The 21,205-nt window shown below is 41.4% G+C and overlaps 1 protein-coding gene across 2 annotated transcripts in view; it reads left to right on the plus strand.

The window, feature by feature from the left end:
- The window catches only part of RAP1A (RAP1A, member of RAS oncogene family), a 113,827-nt gene that overhangs the window by 86,272 nt on the left and 6,350 nt on the right, over nucleotides 1-21,205 (plus strand). For both annotated transcript variants that reach the window (XM_063143047.1, XM_063143056.1), the window contains 4 exons: nucleotides 2,625-2,693; nucleotides 4,011-4,067; nucleotides 5,258-5,398; nucleotides 11,120-11,263. In XM_063143047.1, the coding sequence (XP_062999117.1) occupies nucleotides 2,625-2,693; nucleotides 4,011-4,067; nucleotides 5,258-5,398; nucleotides 11,120-11,263 (411 nt within the window). The remainder of the gene's footprint in view (nucleotides 1-2,624; nucleotides 2,694-4,010; nucleotides 4,068-5,257; nucleotides 5,399-11,119; nucleotides 11,264-21,205) is intronic.

The following is a 21,205-nucleotide window of genomic DNA, read 5'->3' on the forward strand; positions in this document are numbered from 1 at the left end:
TGTTCCCAGTTTCTGGATCATCTCAGACTACTGTCTACAGTGCAGCCCTAATACAGTTTAAACAACAGTGTCCTGTATAGTTTAACAGATTACAATATCAGTACCGAAACCAGGAACACAAGGGGAGGAGAGTGCACACGGGCTCAAAGACTTGCTTTCAGCTTAATAAACAATGGCTTATTGGACCAACTTCATTATGTCAGTTCAGACATAATGAAGTTGGTCCAACAAGCCATTGTTAAGTTATAGTCAGGGGTTCACAAATGTGCTCTTGGATAATGAGCCAGTCTTTTAACCTGGTGCAACAAGCACTGTGTGACATCAAAACATATTCTTTGTTAACATGACTGCTCCCTGTGTCTTCGTTCACATGTGTGCAAACTCGCATCCATACGTCTGTACACAAAGAACATGAAAATATTAGGGTGCTTTGCAGACCCACGGCATGCACATGGTATATGCACTACACTGGATACAATGAGGAAATTAGCTCAAGAGCACTGACAGATAATCCGTTATTTTACCACATGTTTATAGAAAGAAAATGATTAGTTAGTACATCAGCCAATAGCCTTGAACTGGTAGACTATTCCTAATCACAGTGACAGAGAGAAAAGATTAAAGTCGAGAGTTATGGCTTACCAAATAAGGAATGGGGAGGGTGCTTGGGAAATGGCAAGGGAATCCTTTGTTGGCCTAAGTATAATGGACACAACTCAAATGTTAATGGTGCAGGTTTGCTCATGCAAGGGATATAACAGTGATATCAGGAGAAAAGTAAAGTGTGGAAAGGAGGGAAAGGAACAATCAAATGTATTAGACAAGGTGCTTGGGTAATGTCAACAAAATACACAAGTACAAAAGATATCATGGCTGAGCTTCACAGTAGCAGTGTATCTAAGCTAAATGAGGGTACCCCCCCCCAGTTGCTATTATGCTGCCTCTCTGAGACTTTACATTACTTTATTTATTTCATTTTTATACCGCCCAATAGCCGAAGCTCTCTGGGCGGTTCACAAAAATTAAAATCATGAAGAGCATAAAAACAACCAACAATATAAAAACACAAATACAAAATACAATATAAAAAGCACAACCAGAATAAAACCACACAGCAAAAATTGATATAGGTTAAAATATGGAATTAGCAAAGTTTAAATTTAAGTTAATTGGTGTTAAAATACTGAGAAAATAAAAAGGTCTTCAGCTGGCAACGGAAGGAATACAGTGTAGGCACCAGCCAAACCTCTCTGGGGAGCTCCTTCCACAGCCGGGGTGCCACAGCAGAGAAAGCCCTCCTCCTAGTAGCCACCTGCCTCACTTCCTTTGGCAGGGGCTCACGGAGAAGGACCCCTGTGGATGATCTTAAGGTCCAGGAGGGCACATATGGGAGGAGGCGTTCCTTCAAATAAGCTGGCCCCAAACCGTTTAGGGCGTTGAATGTTAGTACCAGCACTTTCCAGGGGTGTTTTATTTTTATATGCTTAGCATGTTGGGGCTAAGTCCATTCCCTGAATTGGAGAAGTTTAGGATAAGGAATAAACAAGTTTTTGACTAGCTTCAGGGACAGCCAGAATTTATGCTCCCCTTTTATATAGTGGACTATGACACATTGTTTCTCAACAACATTCCCCTTTTCCTCAGGATGCATCTTTCCATTCTCTTTCAGTAGGCACAGGGAGTGAGATCTATATTGTTTGCTCTCGTTTACTTCAAGTGCATTAGTTATAATAATAGTTATTTATGTGTTTAAATTTAAAAAATTGCACATATTTGTTTGCATGCACAGCTTTTAAAAATGGTCAGTGTGTTAAAGCAGCTTTATCGCATCTGCTATGTGTTTATGTGGTTGTTTTGTTTTTGCATTGCACATACGCAGTCATAGTGGACTGTGGCAGTCACCCCTAAGCAAGTCAAGTGACAACCCCAAGATAACAGTGCGTGTGGTTAGCCTGGATTAAAATTTAACACTATCCTACAAACTATGGACTATAACGCAGAATGCATCAGACTATTATCCCTATACAGGTATTTGCCTGCTTGTGTGTAAGGAAAAGTGGGGAGGAGGATGTGCATGTAAACCCCTCTCCCCATGTCCCCAGCTGCCGCTTAGACTTGTGAAGGTCTGGAAAGGTTTCTCTGAATATGTGCAGCTGTCCTGTGATCACAAACACTGCCTTATCAGAGGACTGTATGGAGCAGAGCTGACATGCACATCCATGTCCCCCTCCCTACTTTTCCCCTATACACGAACAGGCAAATGTCTATGAAGGGCTTTGTCTATAAAAGGTTAGGTTGATGAAACTTCCTTACCAAACTGTTTTTTCCCCACATATTATTGGACATAACACATTTTAAGTCTGAGATCAGAATGTTTTTATAGAAATTGTGTTTATAAAGCTGAGTTACAGATTAAATATTAGTCATATATATGTACAAAACCTGTATTTTTTACTCAACCTGACCTTTGTGTATAACTGTTTGGGCTAGATTGAGGGAACCAAACTGAAGATTTGTGCTCTACAAAAGATTTACCCAATTAGCCTTCAGTTAATAACTTCAGTTGCAGACAATCGGCTGACCCAGGCTGTGTGTTCTTTTCCCCTCTTTACTTTTCTTTCTAGACTGTACAGTTTGTTCAGGGAATTTTTGTTGAAAAATATGACCCTACCATAGAAGATTCCTACAGAAAGGTATAGTATGAAATGTTATTTTCTCTAGCGTCTTTGAGACAGGATTTTCCATTTTCACTTGGGGTAGAATTCTTCACATCACATAACAAGTGCCATCTCCACAATAAGGAACAAATTCCTGATGGTGCGTCACTCCCCCCCCCCCCACCCCAGGATGGCTATGAGATCATCTGTCTTGGATTTGTTTTTGTTTTTTTCTGAGAAATTGCAGGGGCCTGATCTGGCTTGAGACCATTCACACAGAGAGAAGAATCCTGACCCTTCCCTATGCCGTTTCCCCACCAAAAAACAGATCAAAAGAGCTATTTCCCCCCAAATATGCCGTTGCAGCAAATTACAGAGACTGCAGGAAATAGGGGGAAAGACCACCTGATAGAGAAATTTTTGGCAGGAAAATGGTATGGGAGGAAAGGTTCAGGACTTTGTCCCTCCTCCCACATACCATAGTCTCTGTCTGGGTTGGACTCTACCATAATTGCGATTTCTAAAACAACCAAGACCAAGACAGATGATCATGGGTTAAATACATTGCCTATTCCAGGCCCCACACATCATGCAAAGAATTGTTATATGTGATGTCTAATGCCATGCCCTACAATACATTTATAATAATAAACTAGATATGTAAATCAGCATTTGCTTATAGATACGTAAATTGGCATAAGTGGATTCCCTATTCATTGGAGAAATGCCACAAGCTTTGTTTAATTCCGTTTAATTCCATTAAATACTTAACAAAAGAAACCTAATGCCTAGCAATCAGTGGAAAACCCCAATCACGATTTCATAGATTATTCAAAGTTTTGAATAATCCCATGAAATTATTATTATTATTGTTATTATTATTATTATTATTAAATTATTATCCTGCAATATCAGCGTAGATATTTTTTAACTTAATGATAATATTTGCGGGCAATTGTAACCACACATTTACAAATGTTTCCTCAATCATAGTTCATGTCAGTGTTATTCTATAAAAACGTATATGTGTGATTAACATTCAGGTAAGAACTGTCGTTCAGTGGTAGAGCACAGGCTTTGCATGCCGGAGGTTCCAGATGCCAACTCCTGGCATCTCTAGCTAGGGCTGGGAAAGAATCTTGTCTGGAACCCTGGATAACTGCTGTTAGTCAGTGGGGACAGTACCAATGGTCTGACTTAGTAGCTTCATAGATTCCTGATCACAGTTAATAGACTTTGGCAGGTAGTCATCATTTGAGTGGAAGAACTACTATTTTATCCCTTGCCTGCTATACTGTTTGTTGTACTTGTGAACTCTCACAAAATGGTGCTTGTCTTCTCTCTGTCTTTCAGCAAGTGGAAGTAGACTGTCAACAGTGTATGCTTGAAATCCTCGATACAGCAGGAACAGTAAGTGAGATCTACCATGAAATCTGAAACCCTTATTTGAAGAGGGCCCTAAGATCACAAGAGATGATTTTAGATTTTAAGATTCTTGGAGCCGAAAATCTTCTTCTTCTTTGTCGTTCTTTGTCGCTATTGTATGAAATGCTGTTTACCTTTTTAACGATGTCTCATGACCAGTACATAAATAAATAATATTTCTTGTCCTTTATAAAAAAATAACCCTGTTCAGATTAGCTCAAGCTGTACAACTGCATTTGCCGTTTTGATTTTATTAGGAATAAACTGAAATTCCGTGCTGGTTTTTTGGGTCCAAATACAGAATTTCACTAAGATGTTTTTTAATTAGAATGTTATTGCCAGAATTCTAAAATAGTTAACAGCTTGATTTTAACATTCTCGCTTTGAAGCTGATTGGGAAAGCGGGTGAGGGTGAGGGTGTACGCGCTATGAAATAACTTTTAAAAATGTACTACACAGTTGCCACCTAAATGAGACCGCACTTCTACTTGGCTGTTTTGGTGGCTATTGCCTGAAGCAGGGATGGGGAATCTGTGGCCCCCCTTCAGATGCTGTTGGATTTCATCATCCATCACCTGCAGCCAGCATGGCTAATGGTCAGGGACAACGGCTGTGCAGTCCAACAGTATCTGAATGGCCCTAAGTTTCCCCCTCCCACCCTGTCTTAAAGCCTAAAGTGGTTCTTAATATTCTCAAATGATTTCCCCAAATCTTTCTGCGTCTAAAGCCTGCTTCACATCTTACAGTAGATGTGGGCTTCTGTTATGGATTTCGTATGACATGGCTGCACAGGGTTTTTTTCAGCATGTGTGTTTTTTCTTAATGAGTGTTTCACTGACTACTGTGTGTATGTGAGAGAGGGGGCTGGAATGATATATGTATCTGCCTTTCTCGGTAGAAGCTGGTGCAAACTTCTGTTGTAAGGTGTGTTGCAACCCTTTAAGTATGGGGAAAACTTCACTGTTTGGGTATTTATTTTGCTTTTGGTTCTGAGAACTGGCTTCTTTAAAATTAAATTCACATGCTTCTCTGGATTTCTGCAAGATCAAAGAGTGGAAAATTCAAGTTAGCCATAGCATTTTTCTGTTTTTGCTTAAATCTGAGTCTCTTATTGTGTATACTAAACAGCTAGTTATACTTAACAGCTAATTTTTTAAAATACTTTTTGATTACAGGAACAATTTACAGCAATGAGGGATCTCTATATGAAGAATGGTCAGGGTTTTGCACTAGTATATTCTATTACAGCACAGTCTACATTCAATGACTTACAGGACCTGAGGGAACAGATCTTACGGGTCAAAGACACTGAAGACGTAAGTAGATGAGTTTTCCCCCCCTTTATGAGCCATTGGAATCTTTGTCTAACTAAACAAGTCAGCATCTGTTTTTGCACAATGCCTATATGACTGAAGAACACTGTTCTAGAATGCTTTTGTATGATAGAATAAAATTCCCTATTTAGATATTTGAGAAACCTTTCTTTATTCACATGGATATTACTGCCCAGCATCTTGGCCAATGCCCAGCATCCTAAACGGGTTCAACTCTAGAAAAGTTTGAGTCCCATAAGAAGTGGTAATTTTTCCATTTGCTTATACACTGACACTCAAGCTCGATCCCCCAAACAATAATTCGTGATTCAATACGGAAACAAGTTGCCAGATTTTTAGAAGGCTCAGTAACTCCCATTGATCTGGTTCAGACAACACAACAGCCCATCATGGCTACATTAACCCATGGGGTTCTGTGCATGTCACATGCCTGTGAGTGCCATTTTTGCATGGTGGGTGCCTGGCTTGCTGTGGCTTGTTGTATCGTGTGAACTGAGGGGGCAAGGATTGTTTGAGGGTTAGATAACCTTCAAATAACCCTAAAGCAAGCCGTGGGTTATTTTAGGGTTCTCTGACCCTCAAACAATCCCTGCTGCCTGACACAACAGCCACAGCAAGCTGAGCTCCTGCAAGCACCATGTAAAAATGGCTCTTGAGCTCAAGTGGCATAACATGACAACCCCTGGGGGTAAATTAAGCCATCATGAACTGTCATGTCGTCCAAAGCAGGTCAGGATAACTTTCTCCTAAAGATGGATTTTGTGGCTCTGCAGTAGAGATGTAGTTTCTACTTACCGTTACTATTTGAATGGTAATCTAGCTAATCAGGTATTTCATTAAGAACAAAATAGGTGTATTCAAAATCTCATGGCATAAGCAATTCTCATAAGTTATGGAAGCGTAGTCCTCTTGGTTATACTATCCACAACCTGTGGAGAATAACACTTGTAAAATATAGCTTACTGATACGTTGTTAAATTCTGTTCCATGAAGAGGAGGTGTGTTGTGTCTGCCTGATTTATGTATCCCCAAATGAATTTTCCTCCCATACATGCAACATAGCATCTCGTCAAGACGACTACCTGCCTTGGCCCTCTTGCTTTGTATCCAACTTAGGAAGCAACCCTATGCTCCTTGGCTGGGTGGCTAAGGTGCCACTGGATGGGGCAGCAGTGCCGTTCCTCCCGTGGAGAAAAAGTCCTGCTACCTGGATGGCACTTCTGCTGCTAAGAGGTCCAGGGGTATATTGCAGAGGCCCTAGATCTACAGGATCCTAAGCCTTCTTAGTTACTCTGACCCCATCCCCAAACAGGCCCTGAAATTACACCAGCCTTGGAGCTACCATAGTTCTTCCCTGCCTTGGCAGTTCATGGGAGAAATGAAAAAAAAAACTAAGGAACTGAAAAAGCCAGAGGGGGCACCTCCCACCCTACCCACAGTGAGCTTTCAGATGAGTGGATGTTCTCTTCCATGAAATCTCTTCCCCCACACTATATAGGATTGCTCTGTTAAAGCATTTGCCCAGATCCATATAGGCAACATGGAGCACATCAGGGAATTGAATCCAGGCTGTGCTGTTCCCCTGTATGTGCTCTTATCTTTTCATCATCCTTTTTCTTTGAGCTTCTATGTGCAGAAACATTGATATGCATTTTCGTTTAAATCAGTATTAATAGCTATCACCTAGGATCTTGACCTTGGCAAGCAGTTATCAAAGTGCCATATATTGACTCTGCCAGGCTTCAAAATGATTTTAATAAAGCCGCTTATTTCCATGTTATGTGCTAAAACTGGACTTTGTGCTGTACAGATTCCAGAAGAGGATACATTTTCTCTACAACAGCATTTCCCACCAGTTTTGAGGCTATTATTAAACATAGATACGTTGTAGTGCATGTCTCAAAGTACCCCCTACCCACCACCCACTCCATGTTTCATAACCAATGTGGAACTCCTACCATGATAATAATTGCTTTATTCCAGAGTTGGTGGTTCTGACAAAACCAGCCTGAATCCAGGGAAATGTTAGTGTGTCTCGATTGTTTCAAAATTCAGAGAAAAGATAGTTCAACACGTGTGGTCAACTTTTGAACCCTCTATAGTTGTGTGAGGCTTTAACTGAAAAGGAACGCTAAAATGTGTTTTGCACTTGCTTATCAGAAGTATCAGTTCCTGTTACTGAATTTGGTTTCTTTTCACACGGGCTTCAGCATACTGCATCAGTTTGGCTCCTTTCAATCTACTTTTGAAGCCTCTTGCATATTCTTTGTTGTTCAACTTCCTGCTTAAAACAGTTCCTTTTTTCTTTTTAATGCAGTCCTCCTTTTATGACTCCTGGGTTTTTCCTGCATTAAACATCTATGGTGCTACTCATCTTGTTGCCAATTCTAAATACGAGAGCAGGGGAAATAATGTGTTACATTCATTGTGTATAGCCTCTTAGGCCTTAGCTAGTCCTAAGGTTTATCCCGGGATCATCCCGGGGTCATTCCTGTTCATGTAAATGACACACAGGATATCCCAGGAGCAGGCAGGGATGACCCTGGGATAAACCTTAGGCCTTAGATTTACAAAAAATCTCCTAATGCTGTTTGTTTATATATTTGATTTGTACCAAGAAAAATAGCACTAAGTTGTGTGTGAAAGTTTGCCAGTTGGCAGAGTTGAATCCTAACTCTGACAATTGGCTTGCTATACATATATTATCTGACCTTCTCATCAGGGGATTCCACCACTGATAAATGGAAGAAGCTGTGCCTGGATAAGTTTTGGTGTCATATTTCATCATACAGCTGTTAAGCGGGTCCTGTACTATAATCACTACTGATCACTATGTAATCCAAGCTGATAGGCTTTGTATTGCATTATCAGTTCCTTGGCATCATTCGTGCTGTAGGTTGTGCTTTCAATGGATGTTAACTGCATCTGTTAAGAGCAGCCCAGCTCGATCAGACCAAATGTCCAGCATTCTAACAGTGTCTAAGGGTGGAACTGCACATTATATGTACTTCTGTGATTCCCTCCCTTCGCCCACACGCAGATACATTTTTAATGCAATCTAGCTGCTGGATATGCAGAAGACCACCATAGTGGGAGAGGGCCTTCTTAACCCCTTTACCTCATGCTTTTCTTCTGCAAGTTTCTTGTCTTTTTCCTGGTAGCATTAAAAGTCGCTGATGGGGGCACTTTTTGGAGGATTAAGAAGCCTCCTCCTCTAAAGGGCTGGTGTTCTGCTGCAAGTTGCCATCTCAGTGGCTACATTTTAATATTATCATGTGTTCTTGTTTTCATATTAGTCGCTGTTGTTAACCTCCTTGAGGCATCGGTAATAAGCTGGGATATAAATTGAGGGGACATAATGTGAGGGGCTAGATGATGGATGTTTGGTCTGATCCAGCAGGGTCTGTTCTTCACAGATGCTGAAAACATCCACTCACAAAGTCCCTCTAGGGGTTAGTATGTTAGGGAATTCTATTTTAACATCAGATCTAGTTTATCTAGTGAGAGAGACATGACTATGACTGTTTCGTTTTTTGCTTTCACAGCTAATAACTATTATACATCTGTCCTCTGTAAACGTGTCTAATTCTTCTTACAGCTATTTCAGCTAGTAGATATCACCATATCTTGTGGCAATGAATTATGTCTTAATTATGCATTCCATAGTGAATGCTCTTATTAGATTATAAGCCTTTAGATCTTGCTTTTATCTCCAGCACATCGCTTAATTGCCAGAAGCATTTATAATAGTTTTTGTTGTTTGAAAAAAAAAATTTATTTGTCCTTAAACTATTTATTGGATGACCCCAAATTCTAACATATTGAGAACATGCAAGAAAATAATGTGTTTCTTACCAAGACCATTCATAACTTAATCAAAGTTACGTTACTATTAAACTATTTATAGAAATAGGTCTAAACCCAAACTACTGGAGTGCTGTGGAAATAAGGATTAATGCATACATTTTTTTAAAAAAAAAATAGGCCAGCTTTAATGGTGGAGCCATCCAAAGGAGGTATATAAGACAAAAGAAACAGTAGAAAACATCATTTTCAATAAAAACCAGTGACTTACAAATAAAACCAGCAGCCCCAAAATTAAGAAAAAGCCAACGAGAACAAGTGGGTACTAATGTAACATGTCTTTTCAGAAGTAAGCCACATTGAGTTCAGTGGGGCTTTCTCCCAGGTCAGTTTTTATAGCATTGCAACTTAAGTTTAGGAAACAGCACCTATTGCCCAACTGATGCTCCCTGAGCCCACTGAACTGTCCTCTGGGTCCCATCACTTACCAATTATGTATTAATTAAATTTCCAAATCTGAACATATTCGTATGTGCAACTTAGTTTAGAGATTATAGTGGGACCTCCAGATTCCTTGGAGTTGCATTACTATGTGAATACTTTAAAAATAGACTGTGACAAATTCATAGAGGCCAGGTCTACCAAGAACAATTGCCAGTGATAATAAATGAAGCTTTCGTGTCCAAAGGAATTATACCTCTTATTAGAGATGGCTACCTTGATAGTCTTGTGAATTTCCCAGAAGCTAGATACTCTAAATAAATAGTCGATGATCTTCAATGGTCCTTCCAACTCTGATTCAATTATTCTTCAAATGGAATATGTCTCCGTTCTTCCCTGCCATTTTTTCCCCTTCAAACTTGGGTCATCGTATCAGTGGTATTGGCTTTCCTACAATGTTCAAAATATGTAGGTGCAATGTTCTGTATTCACTTGCATTCATAGGATCTCTTTTACAGGTTTTGCATCTGTGTTGAGAATTCAGGCTAAACTGCCCCAAATGGGGAAGCACAGGCAAATTCATTGACAAAAACACGTATCATTGAATCCTTGCATTTCACGACTCAGCAGTGCCATTTCCAGAAAGGGGAGGAAAGCATTTATCGCCTAAGCAGGTCAAGTCACTAGGGCCAACATATACAGGAGATTTCTTAGGAAGTGATGCACATCCTGTTGTCTAAATTAAGCTTAAATTGAAAGGTAACTACTGTCTGGCTTAGCATTTGAAATGTCAGCTCTGTGTTTTTTCTAGAAACTGGCATTAGGATAAGTGCTTAGGGAAATAAATCATGTATCAATGAACTTTCCAAACCCATGATATCTTCATTTGTTTGATAGTTGCCATGAAACTGTTTAATGATCAGTGCTATGTAGCCATGGTAATCACAAAGTGCAAAATTGTTTGTTTGCTTACTTGCCTGCAAGTACCTAATGCACAATCAAGTCTCTGATCCACAAATGTACTTTCAAACTTTACTTACCGGGGTACATAGGGATTTTGTACAACAAAGATTAGCCTTATAGTTTCCAACTGTCAATTCCCTATACCCCCACCCCCCCAACCCTAAGGTGCAGGACAGTTTATGTTGTAAACTTTGTGGAAAGATTCTATCATATTTTCAAGACAATGAAAATACATTTTTGAAGTTTTTGAACTTACAAATTAGAATTTCTTGAATTTTAGCTTCTGAAACAAGTTGAGCAGTAGAAAACAATGCAGTGAAATCAGCCTGTTAAACAAAAAACATGGAAGCTATGAAACTAATAATGGAGATTTGTTTCAAGTGTATGCTTAGAGATGGCTAAACTTGTCCAGCAATTATTTTTGCAGTCCATTCCAGAATAAGCACATTGTTTTGAGTCCCATTTATTCATTACCCTCTTATTCTTTTTGCACAGGTTCCCATGATTCTGGTTGGCAATAAATGTGATCTGGAAGATGAACGCGTAGTTGGCAAAGAACAGGGACAGAACTTAGCAAGACAGTGGTGTAACTGTGCCTTTCTAGAGTCATCTGCGAAGTCTAAAATCAATGTTAACGAGGTAACTATTGGTTGATCTTTCACAAGGAAGAATACAAATGGCCTTAAGTGTTTTTGTGTGTGTATGTACACCTTCCCCTCACATAGATATTTGTATAGTCCTATTGTATTGTTTATTCAGACCTGTCAGAAACCCACATGCTGGTGGATCCATTCTGAAGGATGCTTTTCACATAGCCATCATTGCTGTTTTAGATATAGAATTGCATTCATCAAAAGTGAGACTTGCCCCCGTACATATGGCCAAAGTAAAGCACAGGAGCTCACATTGCAGGATGTCTGTATTCACTCAATTTTGGATTCATTCTGCTATCATGTTATCTAAGAGAAAATTAATGCCTTAGATGAGAGGCCCATACCAATTTTACTGCTGCTTTTACTTTGGATCTAAAAGTGGTGCTTGAATGCTTTTGTCATGTTTGCTTGGTGAGCACCTGTGTAAACAGGTGTGCCATACACCGCATTTTAATCTTTCAAGGCCCATAGTTCAAGCTCAAGCTGTGTCTCTTAGAAGTAGAATTGTCCAGTTCTGAGGATTGTTTCATGCACCTAAATAGAAGGAGGAAATTGGTAGGCATTGTTGCATAGATGGAGGTTTGGGATGAGGGTTGTTTGTAAGGATGAGCCAAAAGAACATGAAAATGCTTTGCAGCAATGAAAAATGCCTCCCCCCACCCATTTCAGTTATTTGTTTGTATGTGAGAATGCTTTGAAAATGGATGATACATTCAGAGCAAGGTCTTATTAGCTGGGAACATTCACATGACCAGTGCAGAATACATTGACCTAACCATCTGCCCACAGTGGCCTCATCACATAGTCAAATTTTCTCTGTAGTATCATGATAATATCACATTTGCCATGTGTTCTCTGACTGTCTGGTATCACTTGAGGAACCCCGCCCCCAAAAAGAAACCCCTAGCCGAAACAGTGGAAGAGTAGGGAAACAGCAGTGAACAGGTATAAAAAGTTTCCAAAAGGGTAGCCATGTTGCAGTAAAAAGAACAAAGAATCCATTGTCTTGTTAAACACTAACAAATTTATTATGAAATAAGCTTTCATGGACTCTGTCAACAAAAGCTTATACCATGATAATTTTGTTACTCTCTAAGGTGCCACAACATTCTTTTGTTTTATACATAAAATATTCTCAGCTGACATGGGTTGAAAAGTCACTGAAATAGAAGAATGAGTAGGTGCTTCATTTGTCAGTAAATAACTATCGGGGTAATTGCTTACCCAAAATATAGCAGAGTGCGAAATAGCAGCAGCGTAGAGTCTGGAAATGGTTTCAGCTTGAATTTAGGAACAAAAAGAAGCACTCACGGTCTTTGGTCAGTAAGAAGCTTTACTGACACTAAATAAATTACTTACAGAATAAATGGTCATATATACAGTCCTTTCACAGTACAGCAACAACGTAGCAGTATAACATCAGCAGTAAGTTCCAGCAGTAAGTTCCAGCAGTAAGAACCAGCAGTAAGAAGCCATACAACATGGACTTCTTAAATACACTTTTCTCCTTGGCTCAATTAACCAATAGTCTCTTCATCTTGTACATCTCGTACCGCACGTAGGCCAGGGAAGAATCTGCTTCATACTGGACTTCTCCTGGCAGAGACAATTTGGCCAAGGACATCTTTTTAACTCTTTAGAGTCCTTTTCCTTCTGTGGTTAAAAACCTAACCACAACACCCTTTCATTTTTAACTACAGAAAAAATACAATTTACATTTCATTACATTTCACCTGTAAGAAAACAACTTTACATGTTTACAACAATCCCAACATTGTGTACATTTCTCTGTGTGTTACATTTCCCAGAGACTTATTTATATGTAAGCTTTTCTTTTCTTCTTCTTCCAAGCACTGTTGAAAAACTTTGTGCTTTGGGGCGTTGAACTACTTTGCAATCTTCCAACTTGCAAACTTTCAGCAATTTTAAAACTTTCTGCTTCTGGCTTATTAGGTAACTTCCATTGGAAATTTTTTCTACCTCTACACCAAGGTAACACCTAACTTTCCCCAGAGACTTCAGTTTCAACCCTTCCTGCAGCTTTGGGCTGAGTTTTCTTGAATGTGGTCTTGGGAACTCCCTGCCACCAGTAGACGAACCACTAGCTCCACAATCATGTACTCTTTTGCTTGCCCCTTTGCATACAGACACGTGTGTTTGAAAACACCTCCTTTCAGTTTTCGCTGCCTGAAAACACTTTTCTTGCTCTTGTTCAGACAATTTCAACACACCACTGTAACTCTCAGGTTCAGACTTCACATAACAAACACTGAATTCATCTGAATACTTTAAAGGTGGAATTCCTTTGTTTTTTCTTTGTGAACGACGAGGTACACTGGCAATTTCTTCCTCCCTTTCATTTCCCTCCTCCCTTCCACTTTTGGGAGTGGAAACACTCTTCTCAGAGATGTGAGGGCTCTGAGAAGTTAACCCCTGAGTTACTGTTTTTTCCTGGTTGTTCACAGTTTCTAACAGAACTTGGGAACCTTGAATCCTGTCCCAACCTGCCTCCTGAAAAGTAGCAGATCTAGAAACAACCACCTTCCCATGACTTAGGGAAAATCGCCAAGATTTGGATTGCATGCCAGAATAACCCACAAAACGTAATTTCACAGACTTGGTTTCACCTTTAGATCTTTTGGACTTTGGGATATGCACGTATGCCCAAGACCCCCATGTTCTCAAGTGAGACAAATCTGGTTTTGAACCAAAAAGTAAACAGTAAGGCGAACTGCCTGTAACCCTGCTCCAGGTTCTATTACACAAATAGTTTGCGGTTAAAAATGCTTCTCCCCACAAATCTTGCTCAGCGTTTGCATCAGCCATTAGAGAATCTTTCTTCATTTGAAGTACTCCAATTCTTCTCTCAACTGACCCATTTTGAAAAGGAGTTTGGGGATCTATTAACCTGTGTGTGATTCCTGTTTTCCTAAACCACTCACAGAACCTTCCAGAAACAAACTCACCCCCACGGTCCGACTGCACAGAAATAATGGGCTTGTTAAAGAACTTTTCCGCCCAAGTTTTCCAATCCCTAAAAGTTTCAAAAGCTTCTGATTTTCGCTTCAGTAAATAACACCAACTAAAGCGTGTGTAATCATCCAGAATTACAAGCACGTAACTGGATCCCCCTTGTGTAGGCGTGAATGGCCCTACCAAGTCAATAAACACCAATTCAAAAGGCTTTTGTGACACCCTGTCACTTTTCCTGCAGATGTTCTGCACCCGGGATTTGGTCTGATGACAGATTGAACAATCCAAGAAATTTTTACAGTTTCGCAAGCTTAACCCTGTACACACTTGAGGCATGTGACTTAACACTTTAAAACTTGCATGACCTAAACGCCTGTGCAACTCATGAACACAATTTTTATGGTCTGGCACGTTACCAGTTTGTGCCACCCTTTCTTTACCTGCACCCATGTAAAACAGTCCATTTTTAACATGTCCCAGTGCCACATTTTGTCCATCCTTAATCACTTGGCACTCATCCTTCTGAAACGTAACAACATATCCTTCAGACGTTAGAGCACTAACAGAAAGGAGACAAAAATCTAAATCTGGAACATACAGAACCTGTTCACACTCCTTTTGCAGACATGGAACGTAGCAACAGCCAATTCCTTCCACCCTCGACGTTCGTCCATCTGCAAGCGTGATTGACTTCACCTTGCTTGGTTCCAACTTCCGAAACGCCTCTGGATTATTAGAAATTGTTCTGGACGACGCAGAATCAATCAGCCAAACCTCTTGGGCCTCGTTACACCTCACTGTGGCTGAAACAAATGCATTCGAGCATTCCTTCTCCTCTCCAGCCTGTGTAACTCCCTTCTTCCTCTTTTTACAGAAGCGTTTGATATGACCCGGCTGTTTGCAAAAATAACACTTTCTTATTGCAACTGCGGTTCTCTCCACACTGTTGTCTTGGAAACACTTATCTCTCTGCATTCTTTCTCTGCTGCCAAGGGCTGACTGCTTAACCCTTTCCTGGCAGTTTTCCTCCTTCCTGGAAAGACGCCGTTTCTCTTCTTGGAGCAAACGACCCGTCAAATAATGAAGAGTGAGTTCATCAGTCTTCATACTTTCCAGACTGGTTGTCAGAATGTCCCAGCTTTGAGGCAACGACCCCAAAATCAGGTAGCACTTATGCTCTTCCGTAAAAACGATTCCGACCTCCTGCAACTGGACAAATAGAGATCTCACCTGTTGGAGATGATTTGCCAAACTTCCAGCCTCCTCCAACTTTAACCGATACAGCTCTCTGGTGAGGCTCAGCCGTGTGCTTGCCGACGCACGCACATAAATCTGTCTCAGCGCATTCCAGCTGTCTCTTGCCGTCTCATCTCTGTTGATATGGACAATTTGCGAGTCCTCCATACTCAAGACAATGTTTGCTTTGGCCCTTTCATTCTGCTCTTCCCACACTTGTGCTTCTTGAGCAGTCTGACCAACCGGCCTCGGGACACTCACGACGTTCCAACATCTGTCCCGCTTCAAAAACATTTCCATCTTGAATGACCACGTTAAGTAATTTCTCTCATTCAGCCGTTCCACCGGAATACTGGATGCCATCTGAACCTGGGCCATCCTCACCGGCTGGGCTGGAGCGCGACTCACACTGGATACAGACCCGTCTGAGCTCGATGAACTGCCTGAGCTCGACTCCGTCTTTCCCTCCAGCGTTCCTTTGCTCTCAAGCTTTCCAGCAACCAAAAATTATGCCTTCCAGACTTTCTCTGGGCCCATAACCTATCGGGGTAATTGCTTACCCAAAATATAGCAGAGTGCGAAATAGCAGCAGCGTAGAGTCTGGAAATGGTTTCAGCTTGAATTTAGGAACAAAAAGAAGCACTCACGGTCTTTGGTCAGTAAGAAGCTTTACTGACACTAAATAAATTACTTACAGAATAAATGGTCATATATACAGTCCTTTCACAGTACAGCAACAACGTAGCAGTATAACATCAGCAGTAAGTTCCAGCAGTAAGTTCCAGCAGTAAGAACCAGCAGTAAGAAGCCATACAACATGGACTTCTTAAATACACTTTTCTCCTTGGCTCAATTAACCAATAGTCTCTTCATCTTGTACATCTCGTACCGCACGTAGGCCAGGGAAGAATCTGCTTCATACTGGACTTCTCCTGGCAGAGACAATTTGGCCAAGGACATCTTTTTAACTCTTTAGAGTCCTTTTCCTTCTGTGGTTAAAAACCTAACCACAACAATAACAATTGCTTAAAAGTCATTAAAAACTGCCCTGGGCTGCAGAGCAAGTGCAGCTTCTTCTCCCTTCAGGAAATGAGAACATCTTTGTTAGCTTAATCTCAGTTATCTGAAAGAGCAGATAGTAGTTACAAAATCATTGATCCCACAAAAGGGTGAATGAGACACATTACCATAGCCAGAGGTGTTGAATGCCTTCCAGGCCGAAGGCCGAATTCCATTTCAGAGAAGTTCTGCAGAGGGAGGGGGGAATCCTGTAGTGGGACCAAAGTCAAAAGGGGATGAAGCCAAAAATACCAGCATCTTTTAGCTTGAAGCTCTTGCTGCCAATAATTAAAGTGTGAGAGTGGGGGGAGTTGCACATTTCTGGAACTGCGGATTTGCCCAGGTTTGTACTTTCGAACGCAAAGTTCAGGAAATTGAGAAAAATCCAATTCAGTCTATGAGGGGACGATGGAACGAAAAACGTCTACCAGTCCACAAAACATGGACGGAACAGATTTAACAAAATCTGTACATCCCTAGAGTAACTTGTGCTTTCAGTATTTGGTACATCTTTGCTTTCCATACCTTAAATTTTGTACAGGAAGGCTTTCAAGGAAGTCTCTCTCTTTTTCCTCAGTTTGTAAATTTGTTCTTGGAACAGAATCAGTTTCTGGACTGATCTTTAATATTCTTCTGATTGCAAAGCTACTAAAGACTGCTTCATTAGTTTGCATTTTGGAAGCAACAAGTGACTTCCACTTGTAATTTCCTTATTTCAGAATCTAAAAGGGTTCTCATCCAAAATGATCTAGTCACACTTGCTTTGACTTTGTTGAATACAGTAAGTGGCAATATAGAAAGCAACACTTTGCCCACCTGGTTCTCACCAGCAGAAGCTGAGCGAACATGAAAGAGAAGATTACACTGCTTGAGAATGGCAACAATGGTTAGGGATGTGCATTCAAATGATTTTCATAATTGCTGAGATTCTCCAAACTAGGGCTGTGCACTGCCTTGCCCCCAATCTGGAGTGATACCTGCTCTGCCTGAGGCACCCCGAGGCAGACTAGCACCAAAGCCTCAGGGGTGCCTCAGGCTGATTTGGGGTGATACTGGGCTCTTCCCTCCATCTACTTGGAAAAGCTGGTGCAAGGCCAGCAATGAGTCTAGGTGAGTCCATTAGACTCACTGGACTGAATTCTCTCTCCCTCCCCACCCTCCTTGGCCTCCCACCGCCGCCACTGGGACTTAACTGGAAACATGTCCTCCTCCTGAGGGCCAGGCCGCGATTTAAAGTTATTGTGGGGGCTCTCTCTTTTTAGTATATCTATGGCCACACACTACAGTGGCCATAAAGGGCCATTTCCTTTGTATGGCCACCGTAGTTTGTATCCACACATATACTAAAATCAGAGAGCCCCTACAATATCTTCAAATCACAGCCTGGCTCTTAGGAGGAGGATACATTTCCAGGGAAGTCCCAGCAGTGGCTCTGGGTTGGGGGGGCAGCAGGGGGAGGAGTTGGGAGTCCAGTGGACTCCTGGTCGGCCTTTCTCCTGACTTCCCTGGGTGCACATCCGGCACCCAGGAACCTGTAAGATTGACCCACTTGGGGTGTGTATGTGAATTTTACTTGGCTTCAGTGTCAAGTCAAGGTGGGCACCCCCAAAAGCATCCCAAGTTGAATCTGGGTCATTTTAGAAGCTCCAAAACAGCCTCCAAGGCAAGGCAGGAGTGCTGTGCACAGCCCTGCTCCAAACACCACCTTGAAGCTAGGGCTCACCTCATTTCCCATGTTAGATTGCGTGTTTGAAATTCTCATGCATGCCTAACAATGGCTCATGTTCCTCTCTCTCTCTCTCTCTCTCTCCCTCTCTCCCTCTCTCTCTCTCTCTCTCTCTCTCTCTCTCTCTCTGTTTCCCCCATTATTGCAGTCAGCAGCCTTTAATTGAGCAGATATCTGAAGAATTTGCATATTTTAATTATGTGAGATTAAGGCTGCAGTCCTGTAGCTACTTACCTGAACTCAACGGAGCTTTCTTCTCAGTAGACATGTACAGAATTAAACTGTAAATTATTTGGATCCACTGGAAGCCATTAATGGAATTTCTTCTGACACCCTGTTCTATACTGTTATAATATTTAGTTGGTCAATTTAGAGCAGTACTCTGTGGATTGTGATCACCCCTCTCTCGTTTACCAAGAGAAGGTGTTAATCAGGCTGTTATTATAGCATTGCAGATGACCTATTTTAATATGGCAGGTGGCGCTTTAAAGGGAGTAGACATTTTTGCTCCTTTTTGTGTGTTTTCCTACCCTCCGTTTGACAAAATGGGAGAAACTTATTGTAGAGGTAGAAATGTTTTATGGAAAGAGGGATTGGCACAGTCCTGATTTTTTTAGATCGAGGGAAATGACATGTTGCTGCATGCATAAACCACCCATGAGAGCAGCATAAGAGTGGTGTGAATGTCAGTTCAGGGGCGATGGCTGACATCACAGGAGTATTTGGGGGAATGTATGGCACAACTCTTCCCAGGAACAGGTTGCCCCTTTTTGGAATAGCAGCTGAGCGATGAGTAAAGTGTTCATGGATCAATATTTCAACTGAAGGTAGAAACTAATATCATGCAGGGAACAGGGTGTTAAACTTGGGAATGAATCCCCACCTTTGCTATGGACTTTTTGGGTGATTTTTAATGTCTTTTTAATAAGACATTAATAAGACAGACCTGCAATATGCAAATAATGGCGTATCCAACTGTGTGTCTCTGTGTCATACCTTTAGCGCAATTGATGTTGCGCAAGCGGAAACTAGGTTCAGAATCCAGCTAAAGTTACATTTGCACAAGCTTTTTGTGCATTATGCTTGCGCAACCAGCACATAACTCTTATGCAGACTGTTGTGTATCTTGCCTAATGGGAAACCGCTTGCGTAATGGAAAGACTCAGCAGAGCTCCACTAGCGCTATTTGAATTTGCAGAATGACACTGTTGGATACCGCCCAAGCACGTTGACTGTGTCGGGGTAATCACTGAACTTAAGCGTGCTGTAAAATACAGACTCACAGTGATAGCAGAGTATACAGCGGCTCTTAACTATGAACACAGCAAAGACTCAAAAATATAAGGCAGAGATTTTTGTTTGTAGTGTACAAAAATAAATACTTTACTGGCATAAAATAATTAGTTATGGCAAGACAATGTACAATTCAATACTCACACATGGTCACATGATATACAGCTTACAACAGGCTTCACAGCAACAAAAGTGATGGTTTAATCTGGTTACAGTAATTCCAAACACTCTTTATATACACTTCTCAGTACAAATGATGCAATACATAATTGGCACTAATAGAAAAATTAACACTATGTCATAGTCCAATTATTCCATCAAGCCCATCTGCAAAGTTGACCTTTCAGTGATTGTCTTTTGCTGACTCCACACTTTATCCAGGATTTGCAGAATCGTCCAGAAATATTGAAAAGGAAAAAACAGAGTCCAGTCCAGGACTCAACGGACTGTGCAGTCCATGCTGTTCCCACGATTCCCCCCCATTCAATGTTGGGGATACCTGGGAAAGTGGGGTGGTGGTGGGGAAAATAAGGTGTTCTCTAAATCACTCTATTCATATGAGGCTTTGTTAGGCTTAAACCAGGCATGCAGTATTGAGGTCCAAAGGGCCAAATCCAGCCTACCCGTGCTCCTAATCCTCTGGGGTTTCCACGATGGCCACATTCCATTTCCCTGGCCCCACCCCCTTTCCCCCGACAACTAATCGTTTGGTGGTTCCCCAGGTTTGTGCGAGTTTTCCCCCCATTCTAAAAGGTCGAAATGCCTCTCCTAAGGCGTAGTTACTGGCAGTGAGAGCTTTAAGCTAAAATATGCTGGTATTTTGGCCCCACCCCTTTTGCCTTTGGCCCCACCCACCACTGTAGTGCAGCCCACTCCCATCCCACAGCTTCACTGAAATAGAATTCAATCCTCAGGCTGAAAGAGGCTTGGAATCCCCAGCTTAAACAGAGCATCCGCTGCCCTAAGTGAACCAGGCCTCTCTAGTCCCATGCTTTACTGGCTGTGTTTGATTAGCGCAAAAGCGGCCAAGCACTTTGGAGACTCAAACTGTGTTTTAAGTGACTACTGATAAGGTGTGGGGTTTTTGAGCCATCTTCATCGGAAAAGACGGCGGATGCCTTCTGCCTCGACCCAGGCCCCCACTGGGAGACACCCTAACCCTCTTCTCACTTCTCTGCGGTGCAATCCTCAACCTCCAAGCTCCATCGAGCATCTAGCAAGAAGCCGGCTTGACCTTACGAGAGTACAAACCAATGTGTTTTGCCTTGGGCTGACAGCATAAAACCATGTAACTTTAAACCCAGTTGGGAGAGAGGGTGGGAAACCTAACTGCTGCTACGGAGTGTTATTGTACAGAGTGAAGAGATGCTGGCCTTATCATGCTTTCAGAAAGTGCTTGGCTAAGCTTCAGTCTTTTCTTTTCTTTTTTTAAAAAAAGATCATATCAAGGCAGTATCCAATTTCTAGGTTTTGCAGTTCTCAGACCAAACACCATAGACTTAAAGCTTGTTGGAATTTGTGGATCACACAGATTTGGGGGCAGGGAGGGGGAAGTGAGTAAAGTGAGGTTTTCTGTGAGGTGAAATACGACAGCTGCGTCACTACAAAGCTGGCTTCACCCAAGGCAAATACACATGCAGC

Source organism: Elgaria multicarinata, chromosome 1 (genome assembly GCF_023053635.1).
Source record: "Elgaria multicarinata webbii isolate HBS135686 ecotype San Diego chromosome 1, rElgMul1.1.pri, whole genome shotgun sequence".
NCBI lineage: Eukaryota > Metazoa > Chordata > Lepidosauria > Squamata > Anguidae > Elgaria > Elgaria multicarinata.